The sequence below is a fragment of the Ammospiza caudacuta genome, chromosome 24, assembly GCF_027887145.1.
Source record: "Ammospiza caudacuta isolate bAmmCau1 chromosome 24, bAmmCau1.pri, whole genome shotgun sequence".
NCBI lineage: Eukaryota > Metazoa > Chordata > Aves > Passeriformes > Passerellidae > Ammospiza > Ammospiza caudacuta.
In genome coordinates this window covers 4,108,910-4,129,308 of record NC_080616.1, presented here as the reverse complement: position 1 = coordinate 4,129,308, position 20,399 = coordinate 4,108,910, and the positions used below count along the sequence as shown (strand labels likewise).

Genomic DNA, 20,399 nt, shown 5'->3' with positions numbered 1-20,399 from the left:
TTGCCCCTTGCCCCTTATGCTGCTCCCACATGGATGTTCTGATGTGAAAACACTGCAAAAACAGAATCTGGGGGCCCACACTTGGAATTTAACTTTTTTCTCTGCTGCAAAGAAGAAATTGTGTTTAGGGTGTGAGAGGCTTCCTAAAACAGGGAACCAGATGTGCTCCAGCCATAGTTTTTATTTCTTGTTTTGCTCTGAGCTCTTTTTCTCTTGCTTCCCTTGCCCTAGAATTCCTGGTGGGGACACATTTTTACTTTACACTCAGCTGGATGCTCAAGAAAAATTCCCTACGTCATCCCCAATCCCCGTGGCCTCCTGCTGCTTTTACAAAGGTTTAAAAACATTAAGTTACACCCTTACAAAAGGCAGCACATGGATGCTTTTGCAAAGCCAAAAAACCCCTTCAGGACCCACAGAAGTCATGTTGTCTTTTAGCAGTTCTGTGTGAGCACATAATTAAGAGCATTTTTAATAGTAAGCAGCTCCCAGGTGTGCAGATGCCCAGAGAGAGAGTGAACAGATTTTCACAACAGGATTTATTCAGTGCATGCTCTGGAGATGCACAGGACAGAATAATGGCCTTCAGGTCATCCTCCACCTCATGTGTAAGAAATGAAAGGTTGCAATGACCAGAGCAGGGTCTGCATCTCCCCATTTTCTTCCTTCCATCTGTCTGCACAGCTTGGCACATATTTAACAGACCTGACTGGGAATCCTCAGGTGAAGGGAGGAGAGACAAACAAAAATAAAACACAGTGGCCCAGACAATGCCAGTGGTCCTGCAACAGGCCCAGGAGCCACCAATAACCTCCAGCAGTGTCACTTGTACCTCTGAAGCTCAGATTGTACCAACACAAGTGGGGACTTGTTCTCCTTGACCACACATACACAAGTTACACGTCAAGAGGAATCTGTATCTAAGTTCAAATACACTGAAATTATGCAAAGAATGAAGCCATGCAGGGAAAAGCTACATGAAGGAGCTGGTGGCCCCTCTCAGCTCTGAAGGTTTCTCTTCTGTGTGTGCACACAGGTGCAGGCACAGGCGTAAAATGAATCTTGGGAGGATGCAAGGGCTGCAGAATGGAGGAGGAGAGGGGAGAACAGCTGGGCAGTACTGGCCAGAGCTCCACCAGAACCAGGAGGAAACAGAAATCCTCAATTCTGTTTGGACAAGAAGGGAAAGAGGTAACACTTGTCCAAAATTGAGACAGATACATTGGGAAAGAAAAGAGCATTTCTGCTGGGAAAAACCACCAAAGCCAACCACTGTGTCTCATCTACAAACACCAAAGCCAACCACCATGTCTCATTGTCCCCAAGTCACTCTGCTGTCCCCAGGGTCAGGCTGTGGCAGGGCCTGCCAACCACATGGGCAGATGGGTGGGAGAGCTCAACACTTCCAGCCTGGAAATTGAACAGAAGCCAGGAAAAAGGAGAAGCATCCAAGGTCACCAGCGTTATGGCAAACACCCTCCTGCCCTCAGGTCTCCTCAGGAAGGGGACAAAGCTCCCCCAGCATCAGCTGCCCTTGGCTCTCTGGGGCTGCAGCAGAGCAGGCAGCACAAGGAGGGAGCACAGGAATTGTCCAAGGAGCTCCTGAGCCTGCCAGGGCTGTGGAACAACCAGCGCTGACAAAAGCCTTGGTGAGGGTGCAGGGAGAGCTGAGGAAGACCCTTCAGAGCAGAAGGCCCACCAGGATGGCACTGGGGAGGAGGAAGAGTGAAAGGCCCAGGCAGGTACTGGGTGCTCCTCCTTTGGGTGGATCCACGCTTGTCTGGTCCGAGTTTGTCTCCAGTTCTGTGTCCAGGGCACCTGCTGGAAGAAGAGAGGAGAATGTGGGGTTAGAGGGGAGGATCTGGCAGAGGAGAAGCTCCCACTCATGCAGGTGTGCCATGACGTGCTCCGTGAGGCAGCAGAGCTCTGCCCAGGGAAGCTGTGCGTTAGTGGGAGCAGGCTGTGAACGGGACCATGCTGCAGGGACGGGACATCCAACAGCCCCTCAGGGTTAGAGCAGAGTGAGGGAAAGGCTTGGTGCCACATACAAGAGGAGGATCCGAAGGACCAGTGTGACACTGCTCCTCCCAAGCCCTCTCCATGCTGCTTGGGGATCCCTGAATGTCCGAGTGTCCATGCCAGGGCAAACTCCACGGTCGCCTTACCTGAGAGGGAGGTCTGGAAATGGGGGCTTGGCCCTTTTTTGTCTTTGGAGGATGATGTTAAGCGCAAGAACGTGGGCTCTTCAGGGCTGAGGACCATGGACTTGGAGGGGGTTATGAGCTCATCTCTATTGGAACCTAGCTTCATCTCTGGAGCAGCTTGGCTGAGGGATGGAGATGGGCTGGGAAAGGCTGATTTCTCCTCCCCATGCTCTTTGACACCTTTCTTTATTTCTGGGACTGATCTGGGGCTGAAGGCCGTGCCCATGCTTTCTAACAAGGCTGGATCCTCTGTAGTGAAGGAGCTAAGAGGCTCTCCAGTGTCTGCCTCTGGAGATACTTTATAATCTGGGTCTAAGGTGGGCTCAAAGGAAAGAGTGATCTTGGCTGCCTCAGTGGGATCAGGCCTTTCTGGTTCTGGCTTTGTGGTTGTGGCAGTTTTCAGTTGTGTCTTTGCTGTTGTGGCAGGTGCTAGTGTGGTAGCAGCAGGTGCTGGCTTGGCTGTGGTGGATGTTGGGGTGGTGGGTGTTGGTTTGGCTGTGGCTGCAGCAAGTTTTGGCTTAGCTGCAGTTGGGGTGGATTTTGGTGTGGTGGGTGTTGGCTTGGCCATAGTTGTGGTGGGGTTTTGTGTGGTGGGTGTTGGTTTGGTGGTGGTTGTGGTGGGTGTTGGTTTGGTGGTGATGGTGGTGGTTGTGGTGGGGTTTGTTGTGGTGGGTATTAGTTTGGTGGTGGTTGTGGTGGGTGTTGGTTTGGTGGTAGTGGTGGTGGTTGTGGCGGGTGCTGGTTTGGTGGTGGGTGTTGGTTTGGTGGTAGTGTTTGCTGTGGTGGGTTTCAGGGGGGTGGGTGTTGATTTGGTGGTAGTGGTGGTTGTTGGCTTAGTGGCAGTGGTTGTTAGGCTGGGTTTTGGTGTGCTGGGTGTTGGCCTGGCCACCGTTGAGGTGGGCTTTGGCTTGGCTGCAGTGCTGGTGGCTGCTGGCACGGTGGGTTTTGGCCTGGCTGGGGTTGTTGTTGGGACTGTGCTGGCAGGTTTTGGCTTGGCTGTGCTGAAGGGTGCCTGTGCTGGGGGCTTGGGCTTGGCTGTGGTAGACACTGGTTTTGTGGGCTCAGATTTGGCTGTGGTGGACACTGGTGAGGGTTCAGGTTTTGCTGTGGTGTGTACTGGTGTTGTAGGTGCTGGTTTGGCTGTGGTTGACACTGGTGTGGGTTCTGGTTCAACTGTGGTGTGAACTGGTGCTGTGGGCTCAGGTTTGGCTTTAGGCTCTGGTTTGGCTGTGGCTGAGGATTGAGGTTTGGCTGTGGGTTCAGGTTTGGCTGTGGGTTCAGGTTTGGCTGTGGGCTTTGTTTTGGCTGTGGGCTCTGGTTTGGCTGTGGGCTCTGTTTTGGCTGTGGGTTCAGGTTTGGCTGTGGATGAGGGTTCTGTTTTGGCTGTGGGCTCTGGTTTGGCTGTGGGCTCTGGTTTGGCTGTGGATGAGGGTTCTGTTTTGGCTGTGGGCTCTGTTTTGGCTGTGGGCTCTGTTTTGGCTGTGGGTTCTGTTTTGGCTGTGGGCTCTGTTTTGGCTGTGGGTTCAGGTTTGGCTGTGGGCTCTGGTTTGGCTGTGGGTTCAGGTTTGGCTGTGGGTTCAGGTTTGGCTGTGGGCTCTGTTTTGGCTGTGGCTGAGGGTTCAGGTTTGGCTGTGGGCTCTGGTTTGGCTGTGCCTGGGGTGGATGGCCTTGCCTTTGTTGTCACAGAGGCCGGAGTGGTCTCTTCTACAACGAGTTCTGGTGAGAGATGAAAAGTGCCGTGGGTTAGGGCTGGCTCAGCTCATCTCAATGGATTCCCTGCACTGAGCAGGACCAGCAGAAACCAACGAGGGGCTGAAACAGCAGCTGACCCCTCTCAGGTCACTCGGGGCCATCCCCCACTCTGGGGTTCCCAGCCTGGAGACATCTCATGGCCCTCACAACCTCCTGCCATGCAAGGGGCAAATAATGCTGCCTAACAGGGCACAAGCCGCTCCTTATCTTGAGGTAGTTGTCCTGTCTCATGGTTCAGCTCTGGAACTGCAGTTCCTGACAGCTCTGGGAGGGTTCAGAGCTCAGACCAGCCCAGGGTCTCAGTCCCAACATCCCCCCCAGGGCCATGCATGGCTCTGCTCACTCACCACACAGGTTGTTCACACAGACTGTGCCCCTGGGACACATTTCACATGAGGGTCCTTCCACGTAGGGCTTCTTGCCTTTCATGTTACCCCTGGAAGCAGAAAATGCCAAGATAAAGAACGTTGTAGTGTGATGTAATAGCCTGTTTCAGTCATCCAGGTTCCTTCCCCAGGTGTGCCAACAACCTCTCCCTTCCCCTCCCTTGCCCCTGCTGAGTGCTGTCCCTCAGTCTTGGCATCCCAGCAAGGGTGTTGTGTGATTAGCGAAGTTCAAAAGATGCCTCTCAGCCCTGGGGACACTGGGCCATCCAGGTGTCATTTGTCCCCTGAGACTTTCCCCCCCTTACCTGGTTGATGGGATGTCGCAGACATATTTTCATTAAAAATCCTTTCTTAGGATTTTTCTTCCTGAGAAGCTGAGAAGCCTCAGGAACAAAATGTAAACAATGGTTATCTGCTGCTGTGGAATGCAACAGGTGGATCTGTGACTGGTCCATGTTGGATGTTTATAATTAATGGCCAATCACAGCCCAGTTAGCTTGGACTCTCTGACCAAGACACAAACCTTTATTATTCATTCCTTTCTATTCTTAGCTTAGCTAGCCTTCTGAAATGAAACTTTTCCTTCTATTCTTTAGTATGTTTTTAATGTAAAATATATATCATAAAATAGTAAATCAAGCCTTCTGAAACATGGAGTCAGATCCTCATCTCTTCCCTCACCTGAAAGCCCCTGTGAACACGGTCACAGTGGGACCCCTACCCCTTCCCTGCCCCTCTCCCTGGGGTTCAAAGACACAGAAACCACGGGGTTCTTTGTTCTGTTGGAATGCCAAGGCTGACGGACAGCACTCAGCAAGGGGCAAGGGAGGGGAAGGGAGAGGTTGTCGGCACACCCAGGAAAGAACCGGGACAATCGAGACAGGCCACTGCATCACACTGCAACAAAAGGAGACATGAGGAAAGGGGAAACACCCATCCCAGAGAGGGGGCTGATTCAGCTGGGATATCTCAGCCAAGGCAAAACTTGGGATTAATGTAGAAAACAGGTCTTGGTCTCCTGCCACGGCCTGTCAGGGCTGTTTACTCACCAGCCTGACCCCAAGGCAGATAAAGCCAGGGCAGACAACTCTGGGGGATGAGCAGATCCCTTACCCCTTAGAACAGAGCAGGAGATGGACATTGGGACAGGGAATTCTGTCTCACTTCTGCTCCAGACCCCAGGAGGGTCTGCAGCCACCGGCCACCCTTGGTGCTCTCAGCAGCTCCAAGCCAGTGGTGCCAAGGCTGGTCCCAGGGCTGGGAAGGAGGTACCCAGCTCTCCTCCCACATCCAACCCTTCCTGCTGCTGCAAAAGGGCAAAAGGCACCCAGGGAATGGCTGCTGCCAGCTGGGAAGAACCAGGCCCAGGGCAGGGGAGAGGTTGTACCCTCAGCTACTGCCACCTCAGCCTTGAGCAGCTCTTGGGGAAGAAGGTCCTTCCCTGGGTGTGTTCCAGGAGCTGAACCAGCACTCAGAGTCACAATAATGGGCCGGGATCTCCAGACAACCCTTCCTTAGCCTGGGACCAACCCAAGATAACAGCAGCATTATTTGGAACTTCTATTTCTGACCAAGGACAAACCCTGCTGTGACATGAGGGCATTTCCAGCACAGAAACCCCACTGAGATGCACCAATCCATGCAGGGGCTGGGACTTACGGGGGATAATAGTTGCAGACCAGCAGGTGCATGTTCTCTGTTTCAATCCCATCAATCTTCTCACAGAAATGTGCCCCGCAGCCGATCTGATGTGTGCTTGACCAGACCACCTAAGGCAAAGACCAGGGTGGAGGTGAGGGAATTTGGTGAAAGCAATGTCCCCTGGCCTTAAAGGCTGCTCCAAAGACATCCTCACCCCACAGAGTATGCCCCACATCCCATATCCCCATGTTACTTTGGCATTCAGGATCCACCACTGTCACCCTGATTTTTTAAAGATTTTTCTAAGCCTTCTGATGTTGACATTCTTGTAGCGAACTTTCTCACACACTTTCTGTAAATAACTCATTGTTTTGCATTCCCTTATGGAAGAGGAGAAAGTTGATGGACTGTTGGTTTGTCCAGTGTCATTGGAGAGGTGGCACTGCCACCCTCCAATCCACTGGCACTTTTGGAAAACTATAAATGTTGGAGTCACAAAATAAACTTCTCTTTTATTCTTTACCTTGAGAACAGCAGTGTGTGTGCTTGTGTTCTTTTGTGCGCTATAACAACACACCACCATCTCTGCTCCTACCCAGACTGTGAAGAAACACTCAGACTTCATCTTTCTGAGAAAATCCTTCACCCAGCTCTGCTGAGCAGCCACCCCTGCACCCCAGCAGCTGTACCTGGGTGTAGTGGCCACACATCTGCCCGGGGACACACGTGGATGTTGTGAAGTTGTAGAATTTCTCTTCCCCATTCCAGTCTTCCACGGCGAATTCCAGTTCCAGCGTTGGGGCCATGGCAAAGAGGTTTTCTCCCCGTCGGCCTCTCTCCTTGTTGTGGTCCCAGATGCATTTCTCTGCATAGGATTGAGCAAGGGCCTCCAGCTCCTTGTCCCAGGTCTGAAAGGAGCTTGGAGTCAGCACACAGGGAGGGACACTGGGCTCTCCAACAGGAACAAGGCACCCACCAAGGACCCCTGCCCTGTCTGGCCAAAGTTTCCCCATTCATGAAGAAAATTCAAACCCCTGCCCAACACAGTCCTCAGGAGAGGGGAACTCCACGATCAATCCCAGTACAAAATGAACCTTGGCTTATGGGTCAAACAGGAGAACTCTCACAACCTCTCCTGGAGCTCATCTAACACCATCATGGAGCATCCTCAACTCAGCATGGAGAAACCATGAAGTCATGGAAGAAAGAAGGAAACCCACTGTGGGTCACACCAGAGGGGTCTGGGGCCATCCCTCCTCACCCAGGGTGGGGACAGGAGGGGAAGGGGACACATCTCTCCTGGCAGCTGAACAAAGCCTGGGAGCACAGGCTCCTGGAAACATCATCTGTTTGTCTGGAACTGAGATGTGGCCGCCAGCCAGGAGCCCCGACACCAGCTGAGCCCCCGGCCACAGGGATGTGCAGGAGGAGGACAAGGAGGAGGAGGAGAGCTTTTCTCACAGGGGGAAATCCTTTTCTCATATGGAGAATCCTGCACTGCAGCTCTTTGGACCATCCTTGATGGAGAGAGCAGCTTGGCCCTGCAAACAGAGTCCTGGGGGAACCTGGACAGAGCCAGAGCTGGATCCAAAAGGTGCCAGACAGGAGGACATGGCACCACTGGGCTGTTGAGGGGATGAGGACAGGCCTGAAGGCACTGGGGGAGGAAACACCTGGATGGGACACAGAGTGTTGGTTCAGCTCCCACCATGGCCCCAAGCCACGCTGACAGAGACCCAATTTGGGGAGCACACACCCCTCTCCCTCTGGCACAGAGCTGGGCTCCATAAACGGGGACTCACACCTGCAGATTTGCCTCATTAGCAAAGGGGCTTTAGGCTACAGATTCCCCCCCTTCAACTAAATATTTCCAAAGCAAGCAGCCCCATGTCGCCAAAGGAAGCACGGAGTGACCTCAGCCAGGCACAGTGCCACGGCAGCAGGTGAATCCAGAGCAAACTCAGCCCAAGCAAAGGTCCCAGGAGGGAGGTGAGGACGGTGTTCTCATGGAAAACCTCTGCTGAGGAATCGTCAGGGCTGCTGTGAGCTAAACATTTGCTGGGCTTCAAAAGGAAAAAGCCTTTGGCCCCGGACCAAGAGCAGGTCCTGAGTCTTCAAGCAGGAGCAGAAGCTGCAGAGGGAGCATCTCAAAGCACAGAGGCTGCAATCAAAGATTCAGCCAGGAGCAGCCCCCACAGGTTTGGAATTGACTTAAGGACCCTGAGAGATCACTTCCCTCAGGTTTTCTCTAAGACTTTGGCTCCAAAGCTGTGATACTCTGAGTTTGCTGTGCCTGGTGGATTCCATGGGATCACAGTGCTGAGGGTTCTGGCTCTGTCCCCTTTGATTCTGCAGTCACTGATCAGGTGTCCTCTCCCTGTGTTTAACTTTTTGCTTCTTCTAATTGTTAAGCTCCCATTTGCCAGCCCAAAAAGATTTTACTTATTCTGGGCAACTTCTGGGCCAGGCAGGGAGGTGTCCTCCAAGCACACTGCGACCCAAAGAGGAAAGGACACCAACTCTCCATAATAAACAATTGTCCTTCTCTGTGGGATTTGCAAACAGTGAGGAAAAATCACATGTGGTGCAAGATAAAACTTCATAGCCAAGTTCTAATCAAATCAAGAGTCTCAGCAAGAGAAAAAGCAGCAGCAGCACCAAGCTTGTTTTAGGTCCTACTACAGGTCCCACTGATGACCTGACTTGATTTCCCCAAGCAAAATAGGGGATCCTGCATCTCTAAGACACCAAGTCATGGTGAGGATTAGGAGTGTGATGAGCCCAAATAACTGAAAGACCTTGACTGACAAGTTGACATTCCCTCCAAAAGATAAAAGTACCTTCACCTGCAAAGGCAAATACAGAGCAGTGTGTGATGTCCCACACAGCAGGATTCCCCCACCACTCTTGGCAATGACCATGGCCAAGTCTCCAGGTCATGGCACCTGCTCATGGCAGGGTCTCACCTGCCCTTCCTGCCATCACAGGGAGCTCCAGCAGGCACGCCTGTGAGTGAGAGCTGCACCACTCTCATGGAAGAGCATCTGGGGACTCACATCACGCTTAGGAACTTCCAGAAAATGATCAAAGACAACTCCAAAGGTAAAGGAAACTCTTCTCTTTAGAGGCAGCTTTGGAAACCCCTCCATTAACACCTGCTTGTAACCCTACAGGAGAATTGCTCTGCCTCCCCTAAGGAACTCCCTGACCCCTCCTTGCATTAAGATCAAGCCTTGGACCACACAAACACCCCAATATTCCTCTCTAATAAAAGCCACTTACCATCTTCATCATAGCCTGGGCAGGAGGAGAGACCTGGGAGCGATATTTATTATGCTCATCCACGATGATCTTCTTTTCTTCATCACTCAGGCACCAGCTCAGCTCCAGCACTGAGAGCACCAGGAGAACGGGAGGAAGACCTGAGCTCAGCATTGTGCAGGCAGCTTCTGCTCTCAGCAGCCCACGGCTCTGGCAGTCGGATTTAAAGCACCTCCCAAAAGCCAGGAACACCCAACAGCTTGAAGACAGGGGAGGAAATGTATTTATTAGAGTTTTGGAGCCATGCAGAACACACCCATCTCACATATCGGCCTTGATGGAGAGGCAGCAGTGCCAACGACCACGCAGGGTCCTCTCCCTGGGACAGACCCTGTTCCTGAATCCCAATCCCTGGATTGGCATTGCTCATCCAAACCTCTGCTGCTCCAAACCTCAGCCATCCCCTGAGCCCTCAGTTACGGGTCGTCTCCTCCACCTCCTGCTCCATTTCTCTTAATCTCTAACAACAATCCCACAGCATTTGACAAAGCCCTGTTTCCACACGGGTCTTCCCCCGTGCCTGGAACGCAGCTGCGTTAGAAACAAAGGCAGCAGGATGCAATTGCTGAGAGCAGTTTGCAGCACAGCAACTCCCCAGGCAGAGGCAGAGCCCAGGTCTGTGATGGGGGGACAGCATTTGGCAGCTGAGGAACAGCCCCAGCCTGCTGGGAACAGGGGCAAGCTGAGGGTGATGCCTCTGCCCTGAACCATCAGCACAGGGGAGAGCAGGAGAGGAAGAACAGGGTACAGAGCTGAAATTGCCCCAAATAGGAGAGCTGGGAGTCTGGCTGGAATATCCAAACCATGGCTCGGCAGGGACAGGCTGTGCTCCCTCCGCAGACACCGGGGGGTTCCGCACCGTGTCCCGCAGACATCTGGGGGGTTTCACACCCGTGTCCCGCAGCCCCCGAGCCGGAGCGGGTCTGGCCGAGCCCCCCGGGCTGCTCCAGCCCCGGTTCCCATCTGTGATTGTGCAAGCGCCCGGCCCGGCTCCAGCAGCTCCGCAGGGATCGCGGAGGATCAGCGGGTGGGCAGCTCTGAGAGCCGAGCCAAGCTCATCGCAGCCCCGGCTCTGCCTCCCCTCCCCTCCCCAGGCAACGCTCTGTCGGTTCTCCTCCGGTTTTGGGCCACACGGGTCACCTCTCTCACCACAACAGCTCTGCTGCTGCCCCTCAGCTCTCTGAGCTCTGTGTGTTCCATTGTCCTTCACTAGCTCTGGGGTCAGCCATGCCCTCAATTGTCCAGGAATTCCTGCAAGTGGGGTCTGAGGCCAAGCTCTCACCAGGTCTTCAACTCAGATGGTAAAACCAGAGATCCCCATGTACTGCTAAGGCAAATCTGTCTCTTGATGGAGACACCTGCACACATTTGTTGTTTGATCTCTGGAGACCTGGAGAAACGTCTAGAAAACATCAACACAGGCTTCAGCTCCTGCTGGCCAGCTCACCATGGCCTGGCTTACAAGGAACAAGGCAGTGCTGAGAATTTAAAGTCATGGAATGGTTTGGGTTGGGAAGAACCTCAGAGCTCATCTCATTCCAACCCCTCTGCCATGAGCAGGACACCTTCCACTAGTGCAGATGCTGGTCTCCCCAAAAGTGATGTGGGGATGCAGGACCAAGCTCCCCATAGCCCCTGGCACTACAGCTCCCTGGCTGAACCCTGCAGGAGATAACGTGGCCACAAGGATGAAGGAAATTGGGATACACAGAGCTTGTGGGGAAGAGCAAACAGCCCTGGAGGAGTCATTACCAGGGCATGTGGCTCGTGGGGAAACGTGAGTAAGAGCTGATGCCTCTGGCAAGTGCAGGGCAGCTGCCAAAGGGGTGCAGGGCCATTTCTCAATCCCAACCTGCTCTGACAGCTTCTTCTGGAGCCAGTGTCTGAAGCATCAAGATTAGCAGTGCAAGGCCCAAGCCCCACCCTGGAGCTGACACTCGTGTCCAGCCGGCATTAGGTAAGTGTGTGTGGAATGTGGGATGCAGCTTTCCTTCTGCTCACTCAAGGAACAGCCCGTCCCCCACCCCTGGAGCAGCAGCCACTGCATGGGGACAGGGACAGGAGCCACACACCCGCACCTGACAGGCTCTGCTGGCTCCAAGAGGCCCCACTGTGCAGCACAGAAGTGACCAAGGCTGGGTTTCTATTGACTCACATCTCCAGCAGGGCTGGCCAGTGTCTAACAGGCTCCTGCTCTGCTTTGGGAGTAACAGGATCTCTCTTTTCTCCCTACTCACACAGACTTATGAGTTCTGGAGGAGTTAGTCATCTTCCACACTATTTATCCATTAATCCACTCTATTATTTAAAAATGCTGAGACACAAGTGTTGATGGGGAATTTCCCTGAGCTGGGCAGGATAACAGTGGGGTATTATCCAAACCAGTTCAGTGAGTGCTAGGGGGAGCTGAGATGAGGGAGGCCACGGTGAGACACCTCATCCAATTGTGTCTGTCACCACAATGCCTTGACAGCTGCAGGAACAGCCCATTCCCACCCAGTTCCACCTCAGCAAGTCACCAGGAACATCAGGCTCTCTAGGGAGGTCCCAGCTCCTGCAGCCTTTCCAAGGAGCTGTAAAACTGGAGCTCAAGATGAGGAAAACGACCTCATCAGGGCTCACTTGGAGCTCTTTGGCCAAGGTATCAAAACCTCCCCTTGGTCATCCCAGTTTTGCCATCGTGGGTTTCCCACCCTGGCAGTGCAGAAGGTGTGAGCACCACTCCCCTCTGGCAGCTGAAGACAGGAGCTACTCTGGAAGCTGTGCTGCAAACTGGAGCTTGGCAGATTTGGCCAAAATAGATTCCTTAGTCCCAGAAGAACTGCCCTCCTGTTTTAGTTTTGCAGATGGTTCCAATGGCCTGGAAACAGGCCCTGGGATGGAGGGAACCCAGCAGGTGAGGTTGATAAAGAAGCCAGGCCTCACAAACACCACAAATGCCACCATGTCACCCCAGGCAGCACAGCTGGTGGGTAATGCCTTCTCCTCCTCTCAGCACACAGGGCCATGGGGCTGTAAGAACCTGGCAGAATCTCTGCCAGGGTCACCCCAGTGCCAGAATCCCCTTTATGCCAACTCCAGAAATGGAGTGGAAATGCTGCAAAACTCTGCCTTGAATGTTTCTGTGCACCACACCAAACTCTGTCCTGGCCTAAACCCCCAAATTCACCCTGAAGCCAAGCCCCCAAATGCCGGTGTGGGCAGGCTCAGCCCTGCTGTCCCGGGGAGCAGGGCAAGAGGAAAGCGGATTTCCTTCTGGCTTGGAGTTTGCTGCTGCAAGGATCTCTATAAATAGGTCCTTGCACAACAGCCTGTCCCCACAAGTCAAGACCTCCAGGAAAACAAAACTCAAGGGTTTTCACAGCCCCACACCAGTGATAAAACACTGCAATCCTGGAATTCTGTTGGTGCCTGATAATCAGCAGCAGCATTTTGCCTCGATGGCTCTCAGCAGGGTGGGGGATCCAGCCCTGCAAAAAATCAGGGTTTGCCCAAGTGCCCTGATCTTGCTGGGAGGAGAAATGTTCTTCTGCTCTTGGTGGTGTTTCGAGGGAACTTTTAGGGAATGCCAACTGTCCTTCACTGAAATGCTGTCCCAGCTCAGAGCCCTCTCCCCTCACAGGGCTGAGTTGCAGCCTCTGGGGCTGTGTTTTTATCTGTCCACAGGGCAGGGATGGATTTCTCCCCCAAGGCAGCTGGACAGCAGGAGACAAGAAGCATCCACAGCACCTGGGCATGAGGTTATTTCTAATCTGATTCTTAACCACACCTGAGGCTGGCAGTGAAATAAAGCTCAGAGCTGTGGGCAGGGTGTGGGGGCGAGTAGAGGTGCCCAGTTCTCAGCGGTGCCTGTCCCAGTGCCATCTGCTGGTCACCTCCTGCCTGGGCTGGGCCGGGCTGGGAGCTCAGAGCATCCTGCAGCCAGCTGGGCTCCTAGGCTGCACTGTTGGGGCTGCTGGGCAGCAGAGCCACCAATAACCTCTAACAGCATCAATTGTACCTCTGGAGCTCAGATTGTACCAACACACGTGGGGATTTGTTCTCCCTGACCAGACACACACAAGTTACACATCAAGCAGGGTCTGTATTTAAATTCAAATACACTGAAATGATGCAATGAAGCCATGCAGGAAAAAGCTACATGAAGGAGCTGGTGGCTTCTCTCAGCTCTGAAGGTTTCTCTTCTGTGTGTGCACACAGGTGCAGGGACACGTGAAAAATAAATCTGTGGCATTGGAGTGACTGAGGAATGGGATATGTGCCAGAGAGCAAGAGAGAGGGAGGAGGAGAGAGGGAGGAGGCAAGGGCTGCAGAGTGGGAGGAGGAAAGGGGAGAACAGCTGGGCAGTACTGGCCAGAGCTCCACCAGAACCAGGAGGAAACAGAAATCCTCAAATAGCCATTCTAATTGGATAAGATAGAAAAGAGATAAAATATGTCCAAAACTGAAAGAAACACACTGGGAGGGAAAAGAGCCTTTATGTGGGAAACTCCTCCTGACAAAGACCTATGCAACCACCATGTCTCACTGTCCCCAAGTCACCCTGCTGTCCCCAGGGTCAGCCATATGGGTTTGTGGGTAAGTGGGGGAGCTCAACACTTCCAGCCTGGAAATGGAACAGAAGCCAGGAAAAAGGAGAAGCATCCAAGGTCACCAGCGTTATGGCAAACACCCTCCTGCCCTCAGGTCTCCTCAGGAAGGGGACAAAGCTCCCCCAGCATCAGCTGCCCTTGGCTCTCTGGGGCTGCAGCAGAGCAGGCAGCACAAGGAGGGAGCACAGGAATTGTCCAAGGAGCTCCTGAGCCTGCCAGGGCTGTGGAACAACCAGCGCTTACAAAAGCCTTGGTGAGGGTGCAGGGAGAGCTGAGGAAGACCCTTCAGAGCAGAAGGCCCACCAGGATGGCACTGGGGAGGAGGAGGAAGAGTGAAAGGCCCAGGCAGGTACTGGGTGCTCCTCCTTTGGGCTGATCCACACTTGTCCGGTCTGAGTTTGTTCCCGGTTTTGTTGTGTCCAGGGCAGATATGGAAGGAAAAGAAGACAAGATGAAGTTAGAGTAGAAGATCCTCTTTAGTGAGGGAGCTAAGAAGCTCTCCATTGCCTGCCTCAACCTCTGGAGATGGGTCTAACTTGGGCTCAGAGGAAAGAATGATCCTGGTTCAACAGGATCAGGTCTTTGTGCTTTGGCTTTGTGGTTGTGGCAGTTTTCAGTTGTGTCTTTGCCCTTGTGGCACATGCTGGTGTTGTAGCAGCAGATATTGGCTTAGCCAGAGTTGTGGTGGATTTTGGCTTAGCCAGAGTTGTGGTAGGTTTTGGTGTTGAGGGTTTTGGCCTGGCTGGGGTTGTTGTTGGGAGAGTGATGGCAGGTTTTGGTTTGGCTCTTGTGATGGGTGAGAGTTTTGGGGGTTTGGGCTTGGCTGTGTTTGGCAGTATGGCTGTGGGGGGTGGCTTGGCTGTGATTGTGGTTGGAAGTGAGCTTTTGGATGGTGGCTTGGCTGTGGTTATGGTGGCCTCTGATGCTGTGGGCTCTGGTTTGGCTGTGGCTGTGAGTTTTGGCAGGGCTGTTAGGGTGGGTGAAGAAGATGCAGAAATGAAAAGTGCCAGGGATTAGGGCTGGCTCACCTCAATGGATCCCCTGCACTGAGCAGGACCAGCAGAAACCAATGAGGGGCTGAAACAGCAGCCAAACCCTCTTGTTGGGGCCATCCCCCACTGTGGGGTTCCCAAACTGGTGACATCTCATGTCCCTCACAACCTCCTGCCCCACAAGGGGCAAAAAAATGCTCCCTAATGGGGTACAAGGCCCTTGACCAACCCTCCTCATTTTAAGGCAGTTGGCCTCTGTTTGGAGCAGCAATTGCTCCTGATGTCTCATGGTCCAGCCCTGGAACTGCAGTTCAGGAGCTTCCTGACAGCTCTGGGAGGGTTCAGAGCTCAGACCAGCCCGGGGTCTCAGTCCCAACATCCCCCCCAGGGCCATGCATGGCTCTGCTCACTCACCACACAGGTTGTTCACACAGACTGTGCCCCTGGGACACATTTTACACGAGGGTCCTTCCCAGTAGGCCTTTTTTTCTGTTATATTACTCCTGGAAGCAGAAAATGCAAAGATAAAGGAGACATGAGGAAAGGGGAAACACCCATTCCAGAGAGGGGGCTGATTCAGCTGGGATATCCCAGCCAAGGCAAAACTTGGGATTAATGTAGAAAACAGGTCTTGGTCTCCTGCCACGGCCTGTCAGGGCTGTTTACTCACCAGCCTGACCCCAAGGCAGATAAAGCCAGGGGAGACAACTCTGGGGGATGAGCAGATCCCTGACCCCTTAGAACAGAGCAGGGGATGGACACTGCAGCCTGGGACTTACGGGGGATAATAGTTGCAGACAAGCAGGTGCATGTTCTCTGCTTCCATTCCCTTGATCTTTGCACAATAATGGCTCCCACAGCCAACACGAGTTGTTGTTGCCCAGATCATCTAAGGCAAAGACCAGGGTTGAAGGTGAGGCAGTCTCTCCCCTGGCCTTAAAGGCTGCTCCAATATCTTCCTCATCTCCCAGCATGTGCCCCAGATCCCCATGCCCACGTTACTTTAGCATTCAGGATCTTCCCCCTTCCCCCTGTCTGAACCACCTTCCCAAGGCCATACATCCCAGTGCCACAGCTTTCCTACCATACAGTCTACCCAGGCAGAGCATCACCACCTCTGCTTTGGTGTTGGAACCATCCATCCATCCATCCATCCATCCATCCATCCATCCATCCATCCATATCCATCCATCCATCCATCCATCCATCCATCCATCCATCCATCCATCCCCATCCATATCCATCCATCCATCTATCCATCCATCCATCCATCCATCCATCCATCCATCCATCCATCCATCCATCCATCCATCCATCTATCCACTTACCACCACCATCGCTTCTCCTCCTTGCTCCCACTCAAGCTGTGAAGAAACACTCAGATCTCATCCTTCTACCCAAGATAAGTTGGCACTGAGCTGGCACTGCTGAGCAGCCAAACAAAAGGGCTGCAGAGCTTGTCTCAAAAAAGTTCTTCTCCAAAAGGCCACTCATGACTGACACCATGCCCAGGTCTGCCTCCATCATTGTGAATCCCACCTGGTTCCCTGTCCTTTTGCAAAGATTTTGGGAGGAGCTGGGGCAGTGCTCCACCCCAACAGCCCCTCCACCCCTGGTACCTGGACATAGTTGTCACACGAATGCACGGGGACACACTCGGATGTTTTCGGGTTGAAGAATTTCCTCTCCCTGTTCCATTCTTCAATGGCCAATTTTACATCCAGGGCTGAAGGTGTAGCAAAGAAGTTTAACCTGCCTGGGCCCCCATTCTGGGCCCTGATGCATTTCTCTGCATACTTTTGAGCATCAACCTCCAGGTCGGGGTCCCAGGTCTGAAAGGAGCTCGGAGTCAGCACACAGGGAGGGACACTGGGCTCTCCAACAGGAACAAGGCACCCACCAAGGACCCCTGCGCTGTCTGGCCAAAGTTTCCCCATTCATGAAGAAAATTCAAACCCCTGCCCAGCACAACCCTCAGGAGAGGGGAGTTCCATGGTCTGTCCAGCACAAGCCTTGGTTTAACCTGCCTGGGCCTCCATTCTGGGCCTAGATGTACTTCTCTGCATCTCTTCAAACAGGAGAAGGTCAGGGCACCAGCACAACTCTCACAACCTCTCCTAATTCATCTGACACTATCATGGAGCATCCTCAACTCAGTGTGGAGAAACCATCACAGTGCTGAGGGTTCTGGCTCTGTCTCCTTTGATTCTGCAGTCACTGTTAGGTCTCCTCTCCCTGAATTTTTGGCTTTGTTTGGTTGTTAAACTCCCATTTATCAGCCCACAAAGGTTTTACTCATTCTGGGCAACTTCTGGGCCAGGCAGGGAGGTGTCCTCCAAACACAGTGACCCAAGAAGGAAAGGGCTCCAACTTTCCAGGATAAACACTTGTCCTCCTCCTCCCCATAATTTGCAAACAATGAGGACAAATCACATGTGGTGCAAGATAAAACTTCATAGCCAAGTTCTAATAAAATCAAGAGTCTGAGCAAGACAAAAAGCACCAGCTCCAGAGCTCAGTTTTGCTCCTGCTGCAGCCACATGTGATGTGGGACCTGACTTGATTTCCTCAAGCAAAACAGGGGATCCCTCACATCCAAGGCAGCCCTGCACAAGGCATGCAGAGGAGTAGGAGCATGATGGGCCCAAATAACTGACAGATTTGACGAACATGTTTGAAGTTGATGCAAATACAGAGCAGTGTGTGATGTCCCACACAGCAGGATTCCCTCTTTTCACCTCTTTGGTGTGAGGTGTGTCTCCAGGTCATGGCACCTGCTCATGGCAGGGTCTCACCTGCCCTTCCTGCCATCACAGGGAGCTCCAGCAGGCACGCCTGTGAGTGAGAGCTGCACCACTCTCATGGAAGAGCATCTGGGGACTCACATCACGCTTAGGAACTTCCAGAAAATGATCAAAGACAACTCCAAAGGTAAAGGAAACTCTTCTCTTTAGAGGCAGCTTTGGAAACCCCTCCATTAACACCTGCTTGTAACCCTACAGGAGAATTGCTCTGCCTCCCCTAAGGAACTCCCTGACCCCTCCTTGCATTAAGATCAAGCCTTGGACCACACAAACACCCCAATATTCCTCTCTAATAAAAGCCACTTACCATCTTCATCATAGCCTGGGCAGGAGGAGAGACCTGGGAGCGATATTTATTATGCTCATCCACGATGATCTTCTTTTCTTCATCACTCAGGCACCAGCTCAGCTCCAGCACTGAGAGCACCAGGAGAACGGGAGGAAGACCTGAGCTCAGCATTGTGCAGGCAGCTTCTGCTCTCAGCAGCCCACGGCTCTGGCAGTCGGATTTAAAGCACCTCCCAAGAGCCAGGAACACCCAACAGCTTGAAGACTGGGGAGGAAATGTATTTATTAGAGTTTTGGAGCCCCATGGGACACACCCGTGTCACATATTGGCCTTGATGGAGAGGCTGCCCTGGGACTGGTGCCAACACGCAGGGTCACTGTCCATGCCTGAATCCCAGTCCCTGGACTGGCATTGTTCATCCAAACCTCAGCCATCCCCTGAGACCTCCATTATGGGTCCCCTTGTTCACTTCCTGTCTTTTTCCTCAAAATCAAAGAATAGCTGAGGTTGGAAGCGCCCTCTGGAAATCATCCAGTCCAACCCCTCTGCTGCTCCAAACCTCAGCCAACCCCTGAACCCTCAGTTATGGGTCCCCTTGTTTACCTTCTGTCCTTTTCCTCAAAATCACAGAATAGTTGAGGTTGGAAGCACCCTCTGCAAATCATCCAGTCCAACCCCTCTGCAAGATCACCTGGGACAGGTGATACAGGAACATATCCTGGTGAGTTTGAGATATCTCCAGAGTGAGAGACTCCATAACTCCCTGGGCATCTGTTCAGTGCTCTTCCACCCTCCATGGAATGATTTTTTTACTTGTCTTGAGGTGGAACTTCTTGTGTTTTGAGCTTATGGCCATTGCTCCTTGTCCTGTTGCTGGGCATCACTAAAGAGTCTGACACCATCCTTTGACACCTCCTGGATATATTTATACGGATTGATGAGATCCTCCCTCAGTCTTCTCTTCTCCTGACTAACAGGTCCAGCAGTCTTTCCTCATCAGAGGGATGCTCCAGTCCCTTCATCTTTATGGCCTCCATTGGAGTCTCTCCAGTAACTCCTGTCTTTCTTGAGATCAGAAGTGAACACAGACATGGCCTCCCCAGGGCAGAGCAGAGGGTAAGGATCACCTCCCTGACCTGCTCACCACACTCTTCCCAATGCTCCCCAATAGATCCCATTGTCCCTCCTGGCCCCAGGGCACACTGCTGGCTCATGGTCAACTCATGGATCTCTGCAGAGCTGCTCTCCACTAGGTCACCCCCAGCCTGTGCTGGTACCTGGGGTTATCCCTCCCCAGGTGCAGGACCTGCACTTGCTCCTGTTGAACTTCATTAGGTTTCTCTCCATCCCACTCTGCAGCCTGTCCAGGTCCCTCTGAAGGGCAGCCCAGCCTTCAGGTGGATCAGCCACTCCCCAGTTCTGTGCCATCACCAAACCTGTTCAGGGTCCATTCCATCCCTTCACCCAGGCTGTTGATAAACAAATTAGATAAGACTGGACCCATTACTGATCCCTGGGGAATGCCACTGACTACAGACCTCAAGGGGTTCTGCTCTGCTCACAACTCTCTGAGCTCAGCCATTGAGCCAGTTCTTGATCCACCTCATTGTCCATTCATCCAACTCACACTTCCTGAGCTTATCCATGGGGATGTTACAGGACACAGTGTCAAAATCCTGCTGAAGTCAAGGAAGACACCACCCACTGCTCTCCTCTCATCAACCCATCCTGCCATGCCATCACAGAGGGCATCAGATTGGCCAAGCAGGATTTCCTCTGGGTGAGTCCATGCTGACCCTTCCAATAACCTCCTTTACTTCCAGGTGTTTGTGATGATCTTCAGAATGAGCTGTTCCATCATGTTTCTGGGGATGAAGGTGAGGCTGACTGGCTGGGAGTTCCCCAGATCCTCCTTGCCCCTTCTGAAGACAGGATTTAACACTGGCTTTTCTCCAGTTTTTGGGAACCTCTCTCATTCTCTAGGGTTTTTTAAAGATGATGAAGAGTGGGTAAACAACTTCTGCCAGCTCCCTCAGCACCTGTGGGTGCATCCCACCATGGATTTATGGGTGTTAAGTTTGTCTCTCTCTCAACTTTCTGTGACCAAGGGGAAGTTTTCCTTTCTCCATCCTTCATCTCTTACTTCCAACATCTGGGATTCCTGAGGGCTGCTCTCAGCAGTAAAGACTGAGGCAAAGAAGGTGTTGAGAAATCTCACCTTCTCTGTATATTCCATGCCCAGGACACCCAGTGGATTCAGCAGCAGCCCCACATTTCCCTTAATCTTACTTTTGCTGCTGATGCACTTGGAGAAACCCTTCTTGTGGTTCTTGATATCCCTTGCCAGACTCAATTTCAAGTGGACTGTGGCCTTCCTTGTTGCATCCCTACATACCCCAAAGATGTTCCTATAGATCT

At 52.6% G+C, this 20,399-nt stretch overlaps 2 protein-coding genes across 4 annotated transcripts; both read right to left on the bottom strand.

Moving 5' to 3' along the window:
* Positions 1-524: 524 nt before the first annotated feature.
* LOC131567653 (peptidase inhibitor 16-like) lies at positions 525-9,466 on the bottom strand. Of its 3 annotated transcripts, none has more exons than XM_058819351.1 (6): positions 9,266-9,466; positions 6,673-6,891; positions 6,002-6,111; positions 4,304-4,392; positions 2,166-3,920; positions 525-1,821 (listed from the first exon to the last, which is right to left on the bottom strand). In XM_058819351.1, the coding sequence occupies exons 1-6, from the start codon at positions 9,416-9,418 to the stop codon at positions 1,682-1,684; spliced, it is 2,466 nt and encodes an 821-aa protein (XP_058675334.1). In that variant the 5' UTR covers positions 9,419-9,466; the 3' UTR covers positions 525-1,681. The 3 variants fall into 3 exon arrangements, with proteins under 3 accessions (XP_058675334.1, XP_058675335.1, XP_058675336.1); XM_058819352.1 differs by having other exon boundaries at positions 525-1,818; XM_058819353.1 differs by lacking the exon at positions 2,166-3,920 and having other exon boundaries at positions 525-1,818.
* A 4,029-nt stretch (positions 9,467-13,495) lies between these two features.
* On the bottom strand, positions 13,496-18,222 carry LOC131567825 (peptidase inhibitor 16-like). The gene is made up of 5 exons (XM_058819572.1): positions 18,000-18,222; positions 16,508-16,720; positions 15,668-15,777; positions 15,303-15,391; positions 13,496-14,288 (listed from the first exon to the last, which is right to left on the bottom strand). The coding sequence occupies exons 1-5, from the start codon at positions 18,150-18,152 to the stop codon at positions 14,182-14,184; spliced, it is 672 nt and encodes a 223-aa protein (XP_058675555.1). The 5' UTR covers positions 18,153-18,222; the 3' UTR covers positions 13,496-14,181.
* Between the last annotated feature and the right edge of the window lie 2,177 nt (positions 18,223-20,399).